Raw genomic sequence first — 24,722 nt, 5'->3', positions numbered from 1 at the left:
GATAAATAAGTACGAATCGAAAAAGGCTCGCCTTCTTGTCACATTGCTTTCTTATTGATTACTATAAAATCACTCCTAACGCTTCTTTGTCCCCTTGATGAATCATAAAACCATGAATGCTTTTAAATGACTGTAAATATATGGAAATCGTATATGCGGACTGCGGTTATAGAAATGAATTTGAAAGCAATCTTCGCAGTAATGAACGCTACTTAAGCAGTAGTGATTTGAACCCATCACCTCTGCGATACCTGTGCAGTGCTCTACCAACTTAGCTAACAAGCCAACTGAGAGCTGGTCATAATGTTGGTTCGTAGCAAACCAGTAAAGAGATGAATAAATGACTGTAAACATGTGAACATCATATCGATGCTTTTAGCAGATACAAGAGATCCTTATGACTCTTGGCAGGTATTGACGTCAATGCCGACAATTTTGGCCAATGTTTTTAGAGTTGTGATTGGTTCAATAGCTAAATAACATAAACTAGAACGTCAAGGAGACAACCTATTGTAACCACACTGACTTCACAATGAATCATCAATTATTATTTCCGTAGGAAGACTGCGCGTAAGACTGACTCATATAGCTGAACATTTCTGTCCTATGAAGCATACTTGAGCTACTTGGTCTATCACAAAGAAACCCACCTTTCCCCCTCATCAAGGATTTATCAGATTTCCGTCATAAGGATTTTCTTTTTGTTCGTCATTAGATGCACCATTTGTGAAGGAATGAAACGAAGCTGTACGCCCTACAGTAATAGAAAGAGTTTTTTGGCATTTAACATTTTGTCTCAGAATAATGACTTGGCAATGAAAAACGCATAAATAGGTTGTGAAGCTGCATTGCTGCTTAGAATACTGAGCGAGTACTAACACTACAATTAGCAACAGACTGACAACAAAGGATGCATGCTGGTGCATGCTGAGATTGGGGAAGGGTGGTTGTGAGAATTTGGTGTCCGCCGTGGTCCAACGCAAGGCATCTGGCGCCTCTGCAAGAAAATCTATCTTGGTCTAAAGATCCAACAACCTGGCTTAAATCAAGTGGTTCGGAGCTTAAATTTTAATAACGTCGCACTCTTCTGCACTTCAAATCGATCGACGAACGGGTCAGAGAGCGAATGACCTCGATTAATTATGGAGGAAAATCAACTCTTGCTCATATTTAAGAATTTTTTTATCTTAGTGATCATTAGACCAAGTCCTCCAAAGGGAAGTTAATTTCAACGGAAGATTTATATTTCATATAGTTAAATAGCCGGTTAGACAAGCGCCCGCACTCCTCTTGATCAGCAATGTCGAAAGAGTCGCGATGCAAATAGAATTAGCCGGATAAAAACTTCTGAGCGCGATCTTCGAATATTCAAATTAGGAGCCACTTAACATTAATACTTTTATTACAATTTTATTGTTAATATTATCATAATTGCTGTATTATTATTTTTGACCTTTCCTGGTGAGACTTTGTGGGTATAATTAAATTATTACAACGAGGGGAATCCGAAATACTAATGGGTGTCGGCAGCTTGTATACTAGATTTTGCTTGTCAGAAATCTTCTTTACTCTGACCTCTATGATACCTTCGAATCTTCCCAAATATACGTGTTTTAAATACCATAGGGTAGAAAAATGAAAAAAATTTTTCTGCTTTTTTTTTCTCGGCGTTTTTGTATTTGCGTGACTACATAAGACTAAATCTTATCATTTCATTTAAATTTGTGGTAATAACAAGTTGCAATAGGTTTAAATCTAGAAAGCCAAATGACGTTTGTGCCAAACAAATAGATTTTTCTTTAAAAAACACAGCCACTTTGGTCAAATTTACATTTTTCCTCATATTGCAACAGAAATTTTACGACCTCTTGAATTGGTTTAACTTATCATTTTTTATCATAAAGACATCTGCCTCTCAGATTGGAGGTTTTTCGGTGTGTAGAATACCAAAGTGGTGAAAATAACATTTCAATTAAATAAATCGCAAGCTTCTTGTCAACACAGAAAAAAATACGCCTAAAAATATCGTTTCGCGGCCAGGTGCGGGAACGAAACCGTGATCCCAGCTCATTTGCCGCGAAAAAAATTGGTTGTTCGTTGTTTGTTTGTGAAAATGGACGCTAACCAATCACAGTCAATGAGGGAACAATAGGATTTGATTGACAGATGTAGTATAATGAGGTTCAAACTGAAGCTTTTCAAAGCTGGAGTTTGCCAGTTTTTGTTGAGAATATCGCACAGCTTCCGAAATGATGCTGAAGTTCGGCAGATTTGGGGAGTATTTGCGTTTCTATAAATCAGTTCTGCACCACAAGTGTTGAAAATTTTGATTTGCCATGGCAGGATTTGAAATACGGTCTGTGGGACCCTACATTCTCGAAGGAACTTTGGGTAGAGGGCAAACCGGTACGAACAATGATTTCGCGCTCTCTAAATTTTGTACTTTCATTTTTTTTTTATTACAGCTCGCTTGACTGTTTTTGTTTCATTTCAACAGGGCTCGTGAAACTTGGAATTAACTGTGTCACCAAGAAGAAAGTTGCAGTTAAAATTATCGACCGTACGAAGCTTAGCGAGCAAGTTTTAAGCAAGGTAGGAACTTCTCACAAATTGGTTGTTTCAACGTAAATAAGAACTTTAGGGAAAATTGAAAGATTCTAGAATATTCCGACGATGTAAACATGCAATTTGCATCTGATTGTGCGATGAAAATAACAAACGGCTTGACAGATCGCCATTTATTTCCACATTATCTTGTAACGGGGTTATCTTCATTACGTTGCAGCCAACATCCTTGTGCAATACGAGAAGTAAATCAGCTTATTTACGCGTCGTTTGCCAGTAGTATCGTACCATTCCTGTTTGTTTCTAGTGAAGCGATAAACACTGAAGTTTCGTCTTAGTTTTTGCCAAAACTTCCCTGTTTGAAATATTGATGAGTTTCAGGCTTGCTTTGTTTCCCTAGGATATTTGGACTATATTTTTCGTTTAGCCTGTTTATTGAGGTTAGGGTCAAAATTTTTTTTTTGTTTTAAGCAAGTTTGTGCGCTTGAAGTGTTTCGTAAATCTTCCGTGACAAATAAATTCTTCCGCCAACTACATGACAGATGACGGTAATTTCGACATAAGATAAAACTCAAAACAAACATTCGCCTTTTCTATTTCACAGTAAAACATTGTCAGTTGTTGTGTTCTGTATTCCTTAAAGAAAATATGTGTAAACTTAGGTTTATGGTTCGCTTTGTCCGTCGACTGACAAACGTTATTTCGGAGACAGTGCTTCTTTTTGCAAAAGAAAAAAATATTTAGGTTCGGAACAGAACCTTATCCGGATAAATAACTTCTTTGCATACGCTAGAATTTTTAGAAATTGCTTCCGTTAATCTACACGTTGTATTTGTTAGTTTTGGGTGACTATCTTATGTCAACCGGCCAATTAGGGGATTTTTATTACAAAACATGCAGATGTTGTTTTCGAGAGTTCGAAACCGAAGAACACTATTTTGTTCGATGTGAGAACTTACGATCTCAGTAAGATTCCACGAGTTTGCGAAATTGTGGTACAAATTTGACCCTTGAAATCGATTCAACGTTACCTTGTAAACAACTTCTATCAATCACAGTCTGACCTAATTCTCAATTCGCCGTTTGAGTCTCACTTAAAAAAGTTTTGTACTCTAATCTAATTCATTTAAAAAGGTGATAAAAATTTATCTTTTTTCCCCATCAAAATATACCATGTTTTCTGAAATGTGTGAACATGATCAACTTGTCGACATGTCTATTTCTTGTCAATTTTGTTACATTTCATCGGTCAACACCATCACAACGGGGCTCTTCTATATTTGCATAGTACATGTAATAATTGCGCCCCCAATTGTCAGATTTGAAGAATTTGTTTTGTTTTGTTTTTCTTGATGCATAAAGGAAATTGAATAGTACATCATGTTCGCACTTGAAGCTGTATTGAGGAAATCAAATTATCAAGTGCAAATAAATCTAGTCAGACAGTCTGCAGGAAGTAGAAATTTCGTCATGTCACTACTATTACTTCTGAGAAGATTGTATGGTTAACTCTCGAAGTTGTTTTTTTTGTGCTTCATTCCTACTGTGCTCTTATTTTTTGGCAAAACTTCTTCAAGGAAGAATCATTTTTGCTACAATTTTATACATTATATACAAGTTACATTTATGATGTTAAGGCTCATGTTTGTTGCAATTATTGCAAAATGTTGATTTTGAGAAGACTTGATTTTGCAGAGCTTGTGTTATTCCACTACAGCAGTAATCTCCTGGAGATATTGCAGTATTGATTATACTGCTATTATAAAAGTTCTTTATTGAATAAGAACATTTCTTGGGGTCTTAATTTTAAGGGAAAAAATTTTTGATGAAACCTCTTACCTATACTTGGGTGGGATGACTATTTTCACTCCTTTTTGTCATAAGCTAACTTTCTCTTCTTGAGTTAGTTGTACTGCTGATACCATTACTCCTGTATATAAAAAAAATGTATCTTTTGGGCTTTAAATTGAGTTGATGTTTAAGAAAAATGTCCACTGCCTAGTGATATTGCTCACACAAGTAAATATGATATATTAAGCCTCCTGTTCAATGGGATGGTCTTCAGGATGCCGAATTCCCCACCATCTCTCCCAGAAGCAATTTCTCAGGTCCCCCTGCCATCCTTACAGATCACTAAGATCTTGCGTGAAGAACCTTCTGTAATGGTTTTTGAGCAAATTATTCTTAAATTTACCTTAAGGTTAAATATGAGGTTTTGTGCTGTGTGAAAAGGTAATTTTGTAGTCAGAATGATGTGGTATGAATGTCAAATTTGGGATCAATTTAGAAATTGGCTCAAAAAAATATTCTTCACAAGATGAGAACCTAAGGTTTACACAGATTGATGTTTTACAGTATTTCCGTGCTTGTATGTGCAATTCGGACATGATTCATTATCATAAATGAATGGCAAGGGAAATAATTCCTTAAGTTATTTTTAGAATCAAGCTGAAATAATCAACAACAACAAGACTGTATTTCTGTACATTGTATTGGTAAAAGTTTCAATTTTTTAAAGCCAGCATCAGTTGATTATCTTAATGAAACAAATACATGAAGTTCAAGTGAAGATTTTGGTCTCTCAAGCATTGCATGACCTTAAGCTATGGTGTGATGTAAATACAGAAACCACTTATTTTTAATTTCCTGCACTGATAATAAAAACATGATAAAATTTGGTCCTTTTTAAGTAAAAAAAAAAATTATGAAATAGTTTCCTTATCTAATATCCTCTTAGTAGTAGAAATAGGAGATACTGTTGTTATTAAATAGATCCCAATTTTTTTTTTCCAAATTATAGACTGAAATAAAGGATGAACCTGTGTTTTTTGGCTTACCATGAACATATTTCTTTAATGGCAAAATTTGCATTTATCAAGTGAATAATTCTGATTTCCCATTATGATATCATTTGTAAGAGTTGTTGATTGAATAAAACAAGTAGATTTTTGTATGAATTCAGCTTTTCTTATTAATGCAGTCCAAAGTAAAAAGCTTCACTGATTTTGCCACAGTATTTCCTCATCTACTTGTGTGTGTGAATCATCAGCTCGAGATGTGGTTAAGTAGACAACACAGATTTATTGTAAAACTTGATTTCCAAGGCCATCCATATTTTGTAGTATCTATCTACTTCAAAACTTGAAGAAAATTAACCTTTTCTCAGAAAGGAAATTGTAATCAAGGAATTTACTGACCACTGTTTTTAATTGTAGTTTGATTCATTTGACATGATATTTTCATAAAGGAACATGTGGATTAGACCTTGGGGAATAGTGTAAATTCATTTGTAATTCATGTCATCCCACCATACTGTGTTTATTTACATAATTGTGCATGATGTGTTTTTTTGGTTTAAAGTAAAATTGCGCTGTTTTGTTTATCTTAGTCCATTTTCAGCTTTTGACAGGTTTGATTGAAGTCCAGAGAAGTATTTTTTTGTACTGGATAAACATGTAGTTCACAGATTTTGTCTAGTAAAAGGAAAAACCAGCATGTTTCTCAGAAAAGAGTGTATTTTTTTTCAGAGAGTATTTAGGTACATGTGTTCGTGAAATACACATAGTTGATTATTTACTATGACCCTGAGAGAGTGGTTTTACATTTGACTTAACCCTTTCACTTCTAAGATCTCATTAGTAGTTCTCCTTACTGTCTGCTGTAAAGTTCTTATGATGTTAGTTTTAGAGAATTTGGTTTTTAACTGGCATTTTTCTTTATTTTCATCACGTGTCTGCTTGATATTGTATTGATATTTTAAGGAGAAATTCTATCTTGGTCACTCATGGGAGCTAAAGGGATAAACTTCCTCTCTAAATATTTTTACATTTGACTTAAACTTCCTCTTTAAAATTTGAAAACTTAATAGAAAATGCTTTTAAATTTAAGAGTATGCACAATAACAGATTTAAGTGCTCTTTAAGGCATAGTGATATGAATGCAGAGATTATATACTGGTACAATGCTACTTTAGCATTGCTCCTGCCATTCCTGTGTGTTTTTCTTACGCGATAAACACTGCAGTTTCAGCTTAGTGTTTCCCAAACCTCTCTGTAAATGTCTGAGGGGTTCCATGAAGTTTGCACAAACCTTTGAGCAAATTCAGAATGTAGAATTGATTCACACATTACTCATAACTGGGAAATGGCTTTGAAACAAATTTCTTTGATAGCATTTCAATGATTGACATGCAATTTTTTATTTGTCACATGCTGAATGATGCTGATTCACATGTGTGTATCTTGGTTTTCTTTGTTCCAGGTTGAAAGAGAAATTGCCATCATGAAGCTTATCGATCATCCTCATGTCCTTGGGCTATACGATGTTTATGAGAGCAAGAAACACCTGTGAGTTTACTGATATTGCCAAACTCTTGCTTTCTCTGCCGTTGTTAACTTTCAAATATCTTCCATGATAATATCAAGGTCCTCAAAGGACCTTGTTGAGATCTTAGAGGTCCCACATAAAGATATAGGGAAACGTAAGGATCGTGGCAACTTCTGTCACTTCATCGACTAACTGGTCAATAGTTGATGGATGTAACCAGGTGTTTCATTGAAAGCCTGTTAGCAGTGGCCAATTACCCCTACCTCTGCCTATAAGCCCTTTTATCACTGTTTATTTAAACTGCATGCAAGCAGGTTAGTCTTTGGGTTTCAGCCCATTGTAGCCCCTTTCATGGCACAACTGCCTATGACACCATTGGCAGCTGCTTGATATGGAAATGCCTCTGCACCAGTAGATAGTCAACAGATAATCGGAGAAAATTTGATGATAGTCAACTAAAAGTTGACAGACTCGCTTGTGATGTATAATGGCAACTCAGTGGTGGGGTTTTTACTGCCATGATAGTTGACTGATACTCCACCAATACTTGATTGAAATCACTAGTTACTGACCTCAGCTATCATTATGACACTGCTTGTAATTTTTTCTTCTTTTTTTCATCATTTAACTCTTTTGACCCCTTTAGAGTGACTAGTTTCTTATTTCTTCCTACAATATCACCCCCAAACTCATTAACCCTTTCACTCCCACAAGTGACCAAGACAGAATTTCTCCTTACAATATCAAGCAGGCAGGTGATGAGAATAGAGAAGAATATCAATCATGGGATTATTAGTTTATCCAATACCAAATTCTCTGAACTAACATCATAAGAATTGTATGGCAGATAGTAAGGAGATTTACTAATTAGATCTTGGGAGTGAAAGGGTTAACTCCCATGAGTGACTAAGACAAAATTTCTCCAAGTACAATGTCAATACAATATCAACCAGATAAGTGATGAGAATTAAGAAAAATATCAATTTGGGGAAAATAAGTTGATCCAATACTAAATTCTCTGAACTAACATTATAAAAAGTATATGGTTGACAGTAAGGAGAATTACAAATTTGATCTGGGAGTTAAAGGGTTAAGGTCATAAGAATAAAAGAAATGATCACCAACCATTAAGAAGCTCTTGTTTGGGGAACAAACTCTCCCTGTCAGCTCTTAAGGAAATTTATAGAGAGCAGTATGGAGAATATGCATACTGATGTTAGGGTATAAAGAGTTAAACTCAAATGTATCTTGCTCTTTCTTTTAGATTTTTAGTGTTAGAACATGTTTCTGGTGGTGAGCTTTTTGACCACCTGGTCAAGAGAGGAAGGCTTCCTCTGGGAGAGGTAACATGTTTAAATTATTTTTGCTTGAGCACAAGCTTTAATTTTTACTGAAAATGTAACTCAGCATATTTTGGATTATTATATCTCTCAGTTAGTACGTGCACTATGATTGGTCCATTTTGCAGGCTATATTTCACTGTATGGCCTACTTAATTCAAAAGTTTGTTTTGATTGCCAATATGTCTCTTGAAGAAAAATTTGAAACAGATTTCAGGAAAACTACGCAAGTGAGAAAAATAAAGCAAAGCTCCCAAACTTTCCAGTTGGAGTCTTAGAGTTTTTTTGAAGAAGACAAGTAGCAAATAAAGAAAGATGACCATCCACGATGAAGACTAAGTACTCAAAAGGTCGTCAAATACTGTGAAAAGACAAAATATATGTGGAGAGAGTTTGAAGGGTTTTGCAAACAGCAGGTTGATGGAAATATTATGGACATACTTGCTGCATTGTGTTAAGATTTGATGCACATCAATCATCAATGGCCATTCTGCTTGAATTGAAATCTTTCCCCCTTCTATTTTAACCCAGAGATAAAATAAACATCTTGCTAACCTTGTTTTTCTTGGTCTATACTGTAAGTTACAGAACCTTGCTTTTTTCACATAATGTATGGCCTGGGCATTTCATGCTTGGGCCATAAATCTGAGCAGAAAAAACTTGGTCTGTAACTTACAGTAGGGCCCTTGAACTCAGTTAGTAAGAGGTATTTATACCCTACTTTATTGAAAGTTATGTTTAAAGTTTTTATGTTAACTTTGCTTTTGGAAAAATAATTTTCAGGGAGCATACTTTCATTTTTCTCTCTTAATTAGGCAAGAAGATTTTTTGCCCAGATGATCTCGGCTGTTGATTTTTGTCACAAGCATTGTGTTTGGTGAGTGCATGTTTAACATATATTTTTGCACCAACCAAGCTTTTCTTTCAAACTCAGAAAAACCATTTAGACTTGATATGTTCTGATTTTGGTCTGATCTTCTCAACACATTAAATACTCCAGAGATATTTCTGGTGTTCACAGTTTCCTGACTTCTTTTCATGTTTTTGCTACCTTTTGGTGTTGTTCAAAGAAAATGTGTACATTTATAGACAGCCAATTAGAGTGCACGTGAAAATTTCTATAATGTCGCTTTTAATGATGTATGTACTGTAACTTGTGTTTGGTTTCACTTATCTCCAAGATGTTACAGTCAAGTTTTAATTATTTCTTGTAAATGTGAGCAATGGCTTTTTAGAGGCTAAAATTAATTCTTAATCTTGTCTTGAGTGAATTATTTCTTAAGTTAAGTTTTGATATCATGTTCTTGGAGAGGTCTTCTCTTAATTATGAGACTTTTGGCTTTTGTCTGCTAAATTCAAGTTATAATGTATATTTTAGCCACAGAGATTTGAAGCCTGAGAACCTTCTTCTGGATAAAAAGATGAATATAAAAGTTGCAGACTTTGGAATGGCATCTTTACAGGTATATGTGTGTGTTTGCACATAATTCTAAAGTATTTTGACAATTATGTGTCTTTTTATTTATTTTTGTTAACCCTTTACACCCAAAGATCAGTGTACACATTCTCAGTTCTGTTTTCTGTACATTTCCTAAGGTGCTGACAAGGAGATTTTGCTTAACAATCAAGAGCTCTTGTACTTGTTGATCCTTTCCATTATTCTCATGACCCTAATGTTTGATTCAGGGGTGATATTGTAAGGAGAAATTAGATGCTTGTCACTCTTAGGGGCTAAAGGGTTAAGCGTCTCAGAAATTGCAGTGCTTATTTAAGGGAAAATGTGTCTTTGTTAATCAAAAAAGAGGTTAAATCTTCGAGTCTGCCTCTTTCATAATGGAAAATGTTCCCACTCTTCCTTCATGTGCATGCAAATTAGTCCTATTCATATCACTTTTGATTTAAAATTTTATGGTTTTTATGGGGTTGGAAAGGCTTATTTACATGCATTTAAGAGAATTACAATCAGCCCTGCCATTCTTCTTCAGCCCAGAACTGTTTATAGGTGGACCAAGGAAATATATTCTATTCTTCTGTCCATTGCAAGGGAGGGTTGGGGTGGGGTGGGGCTATTCCTTCTGTTCATTGCAAGGGTGGGGTGGGATAAAAAATGATGTGGCCCATTGATACTCCTTCATAGCAAGAGGTATTGTAAGGAGTAAAAAAATTAGTTCAAGTCAAGAGATAATGTGACTCAGACTGATCCTTCAAAAAACAAATCATGAAAATAATGCCATACAATGTTCATGCTTACATTCAATTTTTGTAACAATGTTTGGCCTCATTTTATTGGCAGGTTGGAGATAATGCCATGCTTGAGACCAGCTGTGGGTATGCTACATATACTGTACTTTATATCCTTTCTTTAAATGTTGTATAAAATGATAGTAATACACATTTTATAAGTGCATGCTAGACAACTTCAAACTGTCATTTTGTCATTTCTCAAGTATTTTCTTTTTCATCTTCTGCCAGGTCTCCACATTATGCTTGCCCAGAAGTCATTCGAGTATGTACCATCCAAAACTTTCATAGTATGCCTTGTCTAATATAGTTTTATACTGTTCATTTTTCAGTCTGCATTGTATGTAATTTGTGAGGTGATTTGTATTTTAGGGTGAAAAATATGATGGTCGAAAAGCAGATGTTTGGAGCTGTGGCGTTATCCTCTATGCTCTGCTTGTTGTAAGTTATCACTTTAATAAGAGCACAATCTATCCTATGTAAAAGATGTACAATTGAGTGTCAAAAGTAATCTGGGCTTTATCTTGTTTTTCTTTCCTTTACTGTGTGCTTGTTCCAGAAAACTTGTACCATCCTCTTAACCAGTTAGATTCAAAACCAAAAGCAATGTCTGTCAGCATTGTGCTTGATTTTACTTTGCATTCTGATTGGCTCTTTGTGATCTTTTCTTTTCTTCTGATTGGCTGTTTCAATCACTTTGGTTTTTGTTTTGTGACAGTCTAGGGAAAAGCTCTCTGCTGCACCACTTGTGAGATATACACTTCTATTTTCTTCATTCTCTTACTTCCCCCCTCCCTCCCTCCTCTAGTTGATGTCTGTTTTTCGACTGAATGATGGTGGCAGAGGTGGCCAAAGTCACCCAGTCCATTGCCTACGTGCCTTCAATTCAGCAAGGCTATGCTCCAACAGTGCTTGATAACCCACTGAAAGATACGTCACTTTACATTTGGGGAACTAGGAAATTATCCCCAGCACAAACCGTAGAGTATATGTTGGGTACCCTAGATGCTCAAGTTTAGAGGTTTAGGGATCCGGGAACTTTTCATAAAACTCTTATTATCAGCACAACACCATTTTGCAGATTGGTTAAATGTACTCCCATAATCAAAGATCTAGCAATTTTTAATTGCATTAAAAGAAAAAAAAAACTAAGAAAACCAAACGAGAAGTTTCTTTCTTATGTGTTCTACTCTTCTTCTTCTTCTCAGGGAGCACTTCCTTTTGATGATGAAAATTTAAGAAATCTGTTGGAGAAAGTGAGTGTATAGTACTTACTGGTCAGAGTGCTTACTATGATTTTACTTTTTAATCCTTTGACCCAATAGTGACCAGGATCTAATTTCTCCTTACAATATCACCCCAGAGTCAAACGTTAAGTTTACAAGAATAAGGGAAACGATCACCAACTAAAGAACCTCTTGATTGTTAAACAAATTCTCCTTGTCAGTACCTCATGAGTTGTGTAGAGGACAGTGTGGAGAAGATGCATATACTGATGTTAGGGTGTAAATGGTTACTGGGATTTAAGAAATTTCTCTGCCAAGTAGGACCAGTCCAGCTACATTGGTTACGAAAGTTCAGTCCTTGTTTTCCAAAGCCGCGTTCTAAACAATCAGTTCATCATTATGTGAACGTTGATTTTTTATGAGAAGTAACAAAGTTGTATAAGGCTTTGATTGGAGACATCTTTTTTCGCTCAAAAATTTTTTTTTCATGAAGATTAGAAAACTTGAAGTCCATCGACTGTGTAATACCCCAGCCTCAAAAAGTTTTCGTCTAGACACGTGGTTCTAAGTCTCTCACGTAACGCGGTAATGCTTATATCGAATCGCCCTCCCTCACTCTCTCCCAAACAACATTGGATTTTGTGTGCCGAGTAAACCGTACCGAAACTTGTTGACTGTTTAGTTTTACAAACATTATTACAAAAGGGAGAGGTTATTCTATATATACGCCAGAATCGGCAAAAAGTGATCTTTTGTAATATATTTGGGTACAGGATTTGTTTTGAATAACTGTCCCAAGAAATTTTGACATCCATGGCATGTTTGTCTTCTTCCAGGTGAAGAGGGGACATTTTAGCATCCCAGTCTTCATACCAACTGATGTTCAGGACATGATCCGAGGGATGATCAATGTAGACCCAGCGAAAAGACTTACAGTTGAGTAACAATGTCTGTTGCCCTGATAGTGATGTAGATAAATCGTGAGGGAAATCATCTTATTTCTGAGATTACCAGAATGATACTGATGGCGTAATCCGTGTTGTTTTGTAGATGGAGGATGTGAAGAAGCATAGTTTTCTTAACAGGTGGGTGATTTTTGGCGCAAGGTAATAGCTCGCTATTCGATTGAGTGTCTTAAAACCAAAACCAGTTAAAACAATCTCAACAGGTAATCAGAAAATAGGAAAATACCTTTAAGAGCCAATGATTACTCAAAGTAAAGCCAACCAAACTGCCCAAAGCGCGGGAAAACGCGGGTGACCAAGTCGTGATTGCTTTTACTTTTACATCTGATTTGTTGAGAAAGGGGCACGAGTTTTCTGAACCAATCACAGAGGGAATTAAAGTAAAACTTAATCAATCCAGGATAATTTTCAGCACTCGAATGAAAATTGCTCTTAGACTAAAGATTATGTCATAGCCAACGAAAAATACACGATGGTGGAGACAGAGATTGAAATTCCTTAGTGGAGCCGCTCATTATATTTCTTTGTTTACACACCTTTTTCCGATTGAATTCAATGTGTGTGATCTATTTGCAGTTTTAAAGATGAACTGCCTTTGGAGCCTCACGTTGTCGACATTGTCAAGGTACTTCCCTTTTTGCCCTTCGCTGCAAAACGTAGTGGAAAGTGCTAATTCGTACAGAGGTCAAACGTTGGGCATGCTTAAGAGGATCAATTTTGAAGATATGTACGCTAATGTCCCTGTAAATTTACACACTCTGAAGCACGCTATTTCGCCTCTACAACGTTCGCATAGGCGAATACGTTTTACAGCTGTGTTTCCACGAATAATATGCGAATACGTTTTACAGCTGTGTTTGCACGAATACTAATCGGCGCGATAACTAGAGATTGTTTTTAGAAATGGGCCTACGCCTCAAGTGGCGAAAATAGCGCCAAAAACTGGATTTACTCCATTATTTTATGAATACTTTGTCAGTAATAAAACCTTTGCATTTAGTTATACCAGTGATTATGAAACGACGCGGTTATCCGGTGTGACTATCATTGATTGTTATTGTGGGTAAGAATATTGTAATGATGATTATATGTAATGTTTTCTTTTCCATGCAGACGGAAGTTATCCCAAGTAAAGATGAAATTGACCCTGATGTGGTACACAGTATGTCTTCCTTGGGCTGTTTCAAGAATAGAGAGAGACTTCTTCGTAACCTCTTGAAGCAAGAGTAAGTCCTTTTGAACGGTTGCCGTAGAATTTCATGGGAATAAAAGTTTTAACCCTTTTACTCCCAAGATTTGATCGTTAATTTACCATTCCAGCTCTAACCTTCAATTTTAGGGGGCCCTTGCTCAAGAAAGGGGACGTAAGAACTGAAAAAGTGTTTGAACGTTACTGTATAGTCTTGTCAGTGAGTAAGCGAAAAAGAGAAAGGCGGTTATGACAGTGAGAGGCTATATAGCAGCCGTAACATCAATCCTGTTGTCAATTATGTTGCGAATGATTAAATCAAATGAATTTAGTACTTAGAAATTGTAGTTATCCTTGGGCGCAATATTTTATGCCCCATATGACGCTAAGACTTTAGGAAGAAACCCTGAAGTTGGATTCATTTATCCTTTAGAAAGACGATAGAAAAAGTCATCTACTTCATGCTACTGGAGAGGAAAGAGAGATCACCGACTCACGAGGATTCTGCAGTGGCAACGATAAAGAATTTAAAAGAAATTTGTAAGGTTTTCTGCTTGGCAATAGTGCAATTTTCATTTAAGTGTCGTAAGCGATCTGAGATTGTTTTGGTTTTATTGTACTATGTCGTATGATTGGTCCGGAAAACTCGCGCCATCTCAACCAATCAGAGGCAATAATAAACCAATGGCGACTGAGTCTTTGTTCAGTTTATCTGACGCTGCTTTAAAATTCCCAGTAGCTCCTTCTGACAAATCATTTTTGTCCTAACAGAGTTAGGCAAAACATGGAGTCGAAATTAACTTCATGATAGGCCTATTATGTGTTAGTTCGCTTGCTGTTTGTAGTTTAGAAAAGGAAGAGTGCAGATGAATTCAGAATTTTAGCCTTTGAAGGTGTGTTTCAGATTGCCCTTTTTGTTCTGACCCACGTTGTAATACGGTTGTTTTGTTTTATAGTGGAAGACGCCCCAAGGAAAAGAGTCGACTCCTGTGGATCTCCCAGATTACAACGACCAAGGTCAGTATATTCACGAAAAGGGTATTAACGACACCGATGACGGTTCACGAAAACTCGAGATGTATAGCGCATCTCGAATAAGTGTCGTGGGATTAAAAGCAATTTTAACACGATAACCAATTGGATGAAAGATTAATGACTCGAGGAACCGGTGAGAACTGAGGGTTGATTATTTAAAGTGCTGGAAGTGCAGGAAATCGGGAATGGAACCGTTGATTATTTGACTTTTGAAAGGCTGGCGCAAGTTTTGCAAACCAAACCCGCAAAATTATCACCCTTGAAAACCTTTGTAGTCATTGCCATGTGTTCCATCCTCTGTCAACAGAAAACGTCTCTGACCGCTTCACCGCCTGTTACTCCAAGGACAAGAGCTGAGACCTATTCCGGGGTCGTAAGGTAGAGCTGTTTGACAATATAGCAAAAGCGTTATCGAATCTTTACTTAAAATGGAGCAATGCTGTCAGTTTTACTAGACCTTTTAATTTCGATTGTCAAATGACTGCAGCCCTCGGAGGCGCATTCGGGATCGACTGAAAAGTTGATCTTGACAACCATAGAATTAAAGGAACGTTTTCCCTCAGATCATAGAATCAGGAAAATATTCGCGATAGATTATAACCTGTTTAGTGCGTATTTGTCTTCATGTCTTTTCTGTATCTGCTCATGTATAATCTTTACTTTTTTCATTTGTTTTATTCCCCTCCATGTGTGAGTACAACTAGTTTACAGGTGCACCAGGATAATCATTATCAATAGAGTAGTACACATGCGCATTATGGGGTATAGTAAATAAGGGTACAGGATTTTGTACAATGTGGTACAAAATTAACCAATAGTTTGGCCAGATTGCCATCCAAGATGACGATTTGATTTGTTAAATTCTCATCATCTCGATTAGGTCAGTAAAAACCGGTTAGGCGGCAACACACCAAGGCAGTGCACACTAGGTGGTTCAAAATCCTTTCACCCGATTGGTTATTCATAGTGCCTACGTATACTACTCAATAGCACTGTAGCATTCACACCGCACTGAGAAGGAGTGTTCCAGTTCGCATGGTGCTTGTTTTATCCCAGTTAACGATACTTACTCGTGTTCTGTTTGTTTAGAGGGAGGTGGACCTTTTCCATCATGGAACTTTGTCTGCCATCGTTTCACTACTTTTTATTTCAATGTTTGTAGTCCTTTGGTGCAAGTGAGTCCCCGACATCAGCCGTATACCGTGCATCAACAAGAAAGTCCCTTGTCTACCCCTCCTGAATCACCCACGCACCACGCCACCTCACCACCAGGTAGCCCCTGGCGGACACGACTTGCCACTTTTAAGAACGCGATTGTGAGCTCGCCAAGATTCCACAGAAAAAAGTTATCGAGTAGGTATTGAGATGCCAGATAAGGTGAACTGTGTGTAGACGTCTTCTATTTTGTTTCCTTTCCTTCTCTACTCTACTCTATATTAAGCAATGCAAAACTATTTTAATGTACACGAGTCAGTTGGCAATCATTACGTGGTAATAATCGCATTTCGACTGAGTTTGGTAAAACCAAACCAAAGTAATCAGAAGGGAAAAAAAACATCACAAGAAGCTAACGCGAACTCAAAATAAAAACAAGCAATCGCCTCGAGGCACCTTAATCCTTTACACCTTAACATCAGTATTCATATTCTTCATACTGTTCTCTGTACATCTACTGATGCGCTGACAAGGAGAATTGGTCTAACAATCAAAGAGTTTCTTTAGTTGGTGATCATTTTCTTTATTCTCATGACCTTTAATGTGTGATTTAGGGGTGATATTGTAAGGAGAAATTAGATGCAAATCACTCTTTGGAGTTAAAGAGTTACCACGCGAGGAACCAAGTCGCAATAGGTTTTGAGCTGCCGGCTAAAATTGCGCAGTTGTAGCCCTTGAAGGGAACTTCATTTAGTTCGAATTGAACGACGTCAAGAATGTAAACATTTGTACCGTATAGTGAAAACACAAACCAGCAAGGGGAGGGGAAAAAAACAGCTTTGGCATTTGTCTTGTACTCAGCGTATAGGTTGCGTTATAATGGTCAGCGGTTGTTAGATTTTATCGTTATCTTGTTGGTAAAGAAGAATTTTGACTTTATTTAGTTGGCTGATAAACATAGCACAAGTAGTTTTCAACATCTGAGCTAATGTGTCTTCCGACTTCATGCTAAAAAAAATAAAAGTAGACAAATTGATGTAGACTAGCCCAACAAGGAAATCTTCTTTCCTCTAATGAAAGGAAGAGTGGTGGCTTCGAATACTATTGAATGATAAACTTGTTTCCGTCTGTTGTTTCTTAGATTGCGTAGAAAACAGCCCAGTGTCCGCCTCGCCTGACTCGTCTCCTGAGTAAGTTTCAGTGTTTAAACTCTGCATCTTTGGTAAAGTCGAAAGACAAATAATCTCACCCCCTTTTCGCCCCCGTTTTTTCGCCAACAATATTGCGGTGAATTGAAAGATTGGTCATATATCCGAAGTGAGGTGTTAACAGAAAACTGAAAGCTAGTTTTAAAAATTCCCTGTCGATTTTCGGCCTTTGAAAAATGGGCTAACTGAATTTTCTGAGCCAGATTTTGCAACGTTAATTATTTAAACGTTATGCGAGTGTCAACTAGGGAAAGCACAAGGTTAGGAAACGAACGATTTGTTCGTTATCATTGCTTTAGTTTAATAAACGTTTTGCATCTTGTTGGACAAACCCGTGCATACAACTCATGTTTTCTTGTTATGAATTTAGTGGGGGGTTATATTCTTTTACACTGTTTCTAAACGTGTATTAAGGTGATTTTTATCTTTTTCTTCATTTGTTTATTTATTTATTTATTTATTCATTATTTCATTCAGCATCGTTAAACGTTCATGGTTTGGTCATTTAGTGTTAGGACACCACAACTCGCACTCGAAACACGAGGTAAGACGAGTTTTAATTTATATCTCAATGATGTAGAGTTAATTGAGAGTTGATGTTGCACCAGTAAGTTTTCAGTCAGTATAATTTTAGAACAAAACTTCTTTTGGAATGTTTGCTTGTGTACACAAAATCCTTTGCCCCTTACATATGTATGTATACTCTCCATTCTGTTTTCTATGCATTTCCTATGGTTCTGACAAGGAGAATTTGTTTAACAATCAAGAGCGTCTTTTGTTGGTGATCATTTCATTTATTCTCAAAACCTTAGTGTTTTATTCAGTAGTGATACTGCGAGGAGAAATGAAATGTTAGTCATTCTTTAGGCTTTCGCGTTCCGCTTTGATATACTTATTGTTCAAACTGATACCAATTCCTCTTCTTTTGTTGTCCCTTTAGCCTTTCTTTATCGTCACAAGAGAAAAGCCTTTCAGCACTGTTAAAGCGGATGTTGTCCATGCATTTTTATCAGTGAGTAAAACTTGAATGTCGGTAGAGCTGTTTTTCTTCAAAGCAATTTTCAAAAAGTGTCATTTAGAAATGCGGAATTCCTTTGTTTTTGCACTACTTGGCTCTGTCCTCGATCTGGAAACCTCGTACCACGGTCTAATCCAATCAGTTATGAAATTAAAACCGTGAATGTCTTGGTCACCAGTGTCTAACCACTCCTATACAAAGAGATTGGCTTTTGTTTGTTTTGCTTGTTCTGGTTCCCATGTCCGTCATTCTTACTTTGTTTTAGCTCTCCGACAGTAACCAAGTATAGGTGACTAAAAGGCGGTTTACACAGTAGGAAACCCGGGGACGGACCCGCCAAGAAAGAAGTACGAGCCCAAAATTGGTGTAAACTGTCAACAATATGTTTTTTTAGAAACGTACCTATCTTTCTTAAAGTTTTGGGGCCAAAGGCAACTATGGCCTCAAAACGTGAAAGAACCTGGGTCCCTGCCACTCCCTTGATATTTGACAGGTCCATACCTGATTTTCCTGCCTTGTAAATGGTCTTTAACTGATACTTGTTTCTGTGTGTAGCAGCCATGATTCAATATCAGTGGCCGATTAAGCCGTAATGTTTCAGTGAACTGAAAATGAGTAACTGGTTTTGTAGGTCAGCCATTTGACTCACTCCGTTCTCTCACAAAACGGCTTTAAGGCAGAATACAAAAAACCAGGAGGTATGTTTGGACAGGTGTTAATGAATTTCAGTAATTGTATTGTTAAATTGGAAGAAGTTGTAGTCTTTCTGTTTCCCCCCCCCACCCCCCCCCTCCTACTCTCTGTCGCTGAATGAAGGCATGAGATCGTCCTTTAGAAATACCACTGTCCAGCTGGAGAAGATGCGTTTTTTTAGTCGATATGTAAACATTTGAAGATACAGTTCAGTTTCTCTGTATTGTTGAAACCAAACACCATCTTTATTGTGCCTGATTCGTGAAATCTTTTCCTCTGGATTTCCCTCCCTTTCAGGTTCTCCATTTGGAAGAAGCTATAAACCCCTGGTTTTATATGCTTTTTCTCTTTCATTCTCCTAGGAAAGACCATGTTTAATAAGGCGGTCCACATATCTGTGAATATAAGTCCGACAGACCAAAGTAGAGCAGATAAAGTTCCGTTCACACGGTCCTCGATAGTTCTTGAGTCAGGTTGGTATTGAAGCTTAACTTTCTCACTTCCAAGATCTCAGTAGTGATTCTGCTTACTGTTTGTCATGCAATTCTTATGATGTTAGTTCCGAGAATTTGGCGTTAGATCAACTATTATCCCCTAATTGATATTTTTCTTTATTCTCATCACTTGTCTGCTCGATATTGTGTTAATATTTTAAAGAGAAATTTTGTCTTGGTCACTCATGGGAGGAAACTGCCAAGATTCTCGCCAATGTCATGGCGGTTTCATTTCAAAGCTACATTTTGCCGCCATACTTTGTGCAAGGCTGCTCTTTCGTTTTTTGCCTTGTTTTGGTGTCTGGGAGCGAGTTTGAAAATGTAAAAAGAAAGGATTTAGCCTCTTGTGCTGACGGTTGTTTTAGGCGCTTGCTTAGAATAAAGGCAGCGGTCATTTGGATAATCCGCCGTCAAAACGCCCGCGAAACAGCTCGCTGCCGTAGGCTACAAGAGGCTTTGGTACGATAATCGCGAGATTAGTACTGGAACAAAAAATATCATTTGCCCAACCAAAATGTTTTGCACTCAACCATTTCTTATCGTAGTAATTAAACCGAGTGTCTTTTCTAGATGTTGCAAGACGTGCGTCAAACAAGGGACATTTATTTCCAATCATTTTCCCGATAAATGACAAATTCCCAAGTTTGTAAACTTCGTAAATTACTTTAGCTTAGCTTTCTTGCAAAATCAGAGGATGAAAAACTAAGTGTTTAAGGTAACTTTGTAGAAAATGAAAAAAGAAACGTATTGATAAAGTTTGCCATGTAAAAACGAAAGCGTTTTCATTGATCTTTGGCGATCGTGACTTGAATTCATTGAGTTATTAATATATTAACACTGTTTTGACTGTAGATGTTTCCGGTATTAACTTGCTTGTGTTTTTTAATTTAAGTCAGTATTCTAGAAAATCGTTGATAACATGTTTACATGTCGCTGAAACAGATTGTCAACTGTGCTCGATATGTTTTTACCGCAAAGCGACCGTGTGTTATTTCCATCTGTTCTCGTCGAAATGATTAATACTAGGCTGACGATCAAGAATATTTTTTACTCTCTAGATAAACACGTTACGCCATCTACCGGCGTGACGTCTTTACGGGAGACCGCTGGTAGAGTGCAGTAACCTTTGCTAGTAATGTGATCACGAACGATAACATTTCATAAGGAAATAGACTATTACACCTTCTTTTCTCGAAAAAAAAGTTAGTCTCCTAATTTCAAACAATGAGTGCTTATTATAAGCGAGAGTTTCTCTACTGAGCTATCAAAGTCTGACGGATTTAGAGGCTAACTCTTTTTCTGTCTTCTTAATTGTAGGACCGGTTCATCGTTTTAAGAAATTATGCGAGAAACTCCAGCTCATTCTCTTGTCGAACGCAAGACGAAGCACTAGTAACTGCCGCGCGGAAGAAGAGAACGCCGACGAAAAGTCCCTATCAGATGACAAAAGGTCTTGTTCTGAAAACTCTAAGCTACACCTCGCTCAGTTATCAGATACTGAAAGTGAAGGCGAGCTTTTGGAAGGTAAAGACAGACCCAGAAAAAACGAGAACACTTTGAAGAAGACCGTCAATGGAGGCAATAGTGAAAAGTTAGTTTGAAAAATCAAAATATGGAAAAGATGGAGAGGGTATCCTTAACAAAATCGAAACCTAGACGAAAGTCAAGAAATTTGTGGGAAGAACGAATTGAAGAAAAAAGGGAAAAGAATTGTCAAGAATGAAATTACACACAACCGCTGAGGGTGTAGATCCACCATAATAAATGCAGTTAGTATCAAGGAATTTTAAAATTGTTGATGAAAGCGAAGAAGCGCACTCAGTATTTAACAGTCGAATGATTCAGTGAGGGTGAAAATTATTTATTACTGTAAATCCACTACAATTGAATTAAGATTTTTTATGAAAACTATTTCAATCTTAAAGGGAAAAATTTACGAAACCTACTGTCGAAAACGGACAACAGGCGGATCGAATTCAATTAGAGAAAAGGCAAGCACCTCGTAACCTTTAACATCGCAATGTTTGATGAGTGGTTCCCAATTGTAGGTGTTATTCATTTCTGTGTACAGTGAAACCGCTATCAAGCGGACGCGGACACTAAAATGAATTGTATTTGAATAATTTCTATTGTTAAAAACCTCTATTAAGCGGACATCCTCGGAACATTTTCTAGTGTCCGCTACAATTTATTTTAGTGTCCGCGTCCGCTTAACAGAGGTGTCCACTGAATTGGGGTTCGTTGTAAAAGGAAATATAAGACATTTGTTTCCGAATTCGGCTTGGTGTTCGCTTAAATGAAGTATCACTGTAATAATTTAAATCGAGATAGAACTTACTTGCCGATCCATGTGTCTGTTCTCATCACCTCTTTGTTCGGTGCTGTTTTGGAATCGTAAGGGGAAGCTAATAACGTGTACCTCTGGAGGCAAAATTAGTGTTATTTATGACGATGGGTAAAAGTGACGATGATGATGAGTATGTTGAATACGTTGATGGTTACGACGATGATGACGTTGTTGGTGACGTGAGTGATGACTGCGTTGGTAACGGTGATGCTGATGAGTGATTATTTCGTATGATGTTGACGTTGATCGTGACGTCAGTGATGACAATTATAGTAGTTATGATGATGACGTTGACGATAATGTTTATGATGTGATGATGATCATACTTCCAAATTGAGACGCATTTCTTACTGTCAGAAATGATTATGACGTTGACAATGAAGTATGACGACAGCTACGTCTATCAGCAGCACTGTAAAATGTTACAAATGAAATTTCCAAGTGGATGGCTCGATAAAGTCTATCGGAGGTTTACTTAGAAGTTAACAGTATGAGATATCTTTATGATTCAATCCTAAACCCTTTCATGTTCAGATGTTAAAAAAAAACTTGGTTGTCTTGTACTATCCACTTCGATTTGATAAAATTTTACAACTAATTATCTCAGGACAGGTTGCGTGAAAAAGCCTCTTTTTCTATTTAATTAGGTCTGCCAAGTTTAACGAGCTTTATTTAAAAGATGGCATGATTTTGAAAACCGAAGCAGCTTGTCCCAAACTAGACTTTGTTATTCACTCGTTTTGTAAGAATTTCACACTCTGGTAATTCTTCGACCATTTTTCGGAGCCTTACGCAATCACCACGGCGACGCTGAGAGAACTGGTGTTTAAAAAATGAACTTAAGTTCCCCTTTGCGAGTTTCTCTTTCATCTTGCTATCTTTAATGGCGTCAGACCTCATCTTCAGCGTAGGATCTAAAGGAGTCGTTCGAGTTCCAAGTGGAAGCTTGAATGATTTGTTGTAGGGGCTCCCATTCTTGGACCACGCAATATTGTGTGATTGCATGTTTTATCGCAGCAGATAGATAGGAATTGTACAAAGATCTAAAAGGGGTGTGTAGAGCTATTATTCTGTCCATTAAACTAGGTTTCATCGCGTTCTTGTTGCCATTGCCGTCCTGGTTTGCCTAAGGTTCCCAAAGAGTGAACTCCGAGATCATCGTTGTAAACGTGGTTGACTTTACACCTATGTTGCCAAATGAAACGGCTCTGTGATTCATCTAAGTTTTCCGCCGAAAGTGTTAGCACCTGGTAGCTAAATTTGGCAGACAAAAATTTATTCCCTTTTTCCAAATTTCCATGTGATGATTCATTTGAGAGGATACAATTGCTTTGTTTTATACAAAGCCCCTTATATTTCGCTGCGTGTGGTGGAATAAATAATCTTAACCTCCTAGAGGAGTCATCTCCTGATGAGTATTGAGTGACGACTACAGTGCTGGAACGTTTGTCAAATTTGTTTATGGCGCTTCTAGGAACACGTTAACCCTTTAAAATTTGGGTTTGAAGGTGCTCGGAGTTCATCCTCCCTCATTATAACCAGTCAGTCTACTCTTTGTAATTAGTTCACTCGTACCCTATGACTCTACTCAATCTATTGTAAACATTTACTCAATTCGAATAACTTCATTTGTAATCGTATTTAATAAAGTATTTACGAATTTTAGCAATTTGACTTTTTGTTTTCCAAAGGACCTTAAATAATTTTTAATAACGTGGTGGTTTCAGAGAAAGCTCAATTCTGATTAAAAGTTTATCTGATTCAACTTCAAGAAAGGTTTGCCGAAGGACTTCGACTTTTGTAGAACGAGCTACAAGAATCTGTTGCTATGGCTCGTCCTCTCATTGCGCATGCGCTTCCCAAGCCCCCATTCCTTTGGCAGATGAGGATTCACTAAGGCCTTTTATTAACTTTTTCTACGTGGCTGCCGATTTTGAAGTAGACCGCTGTGCCCAGAAAAGAGACCGTAAGGCGAAACCTAAATACGTGACCTGCTCGCCAGCTCAGCAGACGGCGGTAAAAGGTATTATTGGCAGCTGTAGACCGCCGGTAAAACAGACTTTTTTCGAAACCCCTGGATGAATTCATAGAAATTTCCCCCTTGGTTTGAACTAGATCGCTAGGTAAATTCATACTAAATTAATCTCAATAATAAGGGCATGTGGTCATTTAAAATTGAAAGGCGTTGAATAAATACTCTTGCACAAACACGTACTAGATTTTATAACTTCGTGCTTTCCGTAGCTACTCTGAAAAACAAGAATATGAAATTGCCAAACTTTGCGTCTTCAGGGAGGAGAAATTGGGACAGGAGTAATTGACGTTTCTATTTGGAACTCGAAGTCGCCTTCAAATGAAATCAGGCCAGAGAGGTTGCAGGTCTGGCGCAGTTAGAGGTGGTAAACACATCGAGTCACAAGAACGCAAATTACTTATCAGAAACAAAATGATCTTTTTAACAATGTATCTCTTATGTGTCGTCGCCGAGTCTGATTGAACTCCCTAATGTTTGTAGCGTTTCCACTGGAAACGAAATTTAATTACGTATAAACTTTCTTTTAATGGTCTCGAACCATAATAATGGAAACATTTGCTCAAAATTACAAGAATTCAAAGTTGAGCTTGTACGAGGACGAGACACTAAACTGGGTTATTGTTCGTTAAAGAGTCCTCCATAAAATTTTAAAAGAGGTGACTCTTTATGATTATCGAACAACGTTCGTAATTGTATAGGCCTGGTGCTATTATTACTATCAACTCAGCTTGAATTATGCATGTCTATCGTTTCATTTTCTTGCCCACCATTAAAAAAATTCGTAAGATTCTTTTCTTAATTTGTAACTCCCTCATTTGTTATTGAAATTGGTTTTAGTTAAGATTTTTAAAACAAAATTTTACCCTTTAATGAAGTCTCAGTTAT

At 37.1% G+C, this 24,722-nt stretch overlaps 1 protein-coding gene across 1 annotated transcript; it reads left to right on the top strand.

Annotated features, from left to right (window-relative positions):
* The first annotated feature begins 2,199 nt into the window (after nucleotides 1-2,199).
* Nucleotides 2,200-23,433, top strand: LOC131778871 (serine/threonine-protein kinase BRSK2). The gene is made up of 24 exons (XM_066171488.1): nucleotides 2,200-2,406; nucleotides 2,498-2,592; nucleotides 6,826-6,911; nucleotides 8,156-8,234; nucleotides 9,047-9,108; nucleotides 9,610-9,694; nucleotides 10,525-10,559; nucleotides 10,704-10,737; nucleotides 10,845-10,913; nucleotides 11,681-11,728; nucleotides 12,535-12,633; nucleotides 12,749-12,783; nucleotides 13,240-13,288; nucleotides 13,777-13,889; nucleotides 14,286-14,392; nucleotides 14,809-14,873; nucleotides 15,195-15,265; nucleotides 16,050-16,240; nucleotides 17,184-17,232; nucleotides 17,728-17,794; nucleotides 18,191-18,262; nucleotides 18,900-18,966; nucleotides 19,324-19,434; nucleotides 20,773-23,433. Exons 1-24 carry the CDS (start codon nucleotides 2,337-2,339, stop codon nucleotides 21,054-21,056), a joined length of 2,043 nt encoding a protein of 680 aa, XP_066027585.1. The 5' UTR covers nucleotides 2,200-2,336; the 3' UTR covers nucleotides 21,057-23,433.
* The last annotated feature ends 1,289 nt before the right edge of the window (nucleotides 23,434-24,722 follow it).

This window comes from Pocillopora verrucosa, chromosome 8, assembly GCF_036669915.1.
Source record: "Pocillopora verrucosa isolate sample1 chromosome 8, ASM3666991v2, whole genome shotgun sequence".
Classification (NCBI taxonomy): domain Eukaryota; kingdom Metazoa; phylum Cnidaria; class Anthozoa; order Scleractinia; family Pocilloporidae; genus Pocillopora; species Pocillopora verrucosa.
Note: the sequence above shows the minus strand (reverse complement) of the source record. Positions and strands in the feature narration are given on the sequence as shown.

Excerpts from the sequence above, each read along its gene's own strand:
- LOC131778871 (XM_066171488.1), top strand. The coding sequence starts at position 2,337 with ATGGCAGGATTTGAAATACGGTCTGTGGGACCCTACATTCTCGAAGGA. Across the intron at positions 13,890-14,285 it reads CGTAACCTCTTGAAGCAAGA|AAAGACGATAGAAAAAGTCA; the intron begins GTAAGTCCTTTT and ends TTTATCCTTTAG. Across the intron at positions 18,967-19,323 it reads AGAATACAAAAAACCAGGAG|GAAAGACCATGTTTAATAAG; the intron begins GTATGTTTGGAC and ends TCATTCTCCTAG.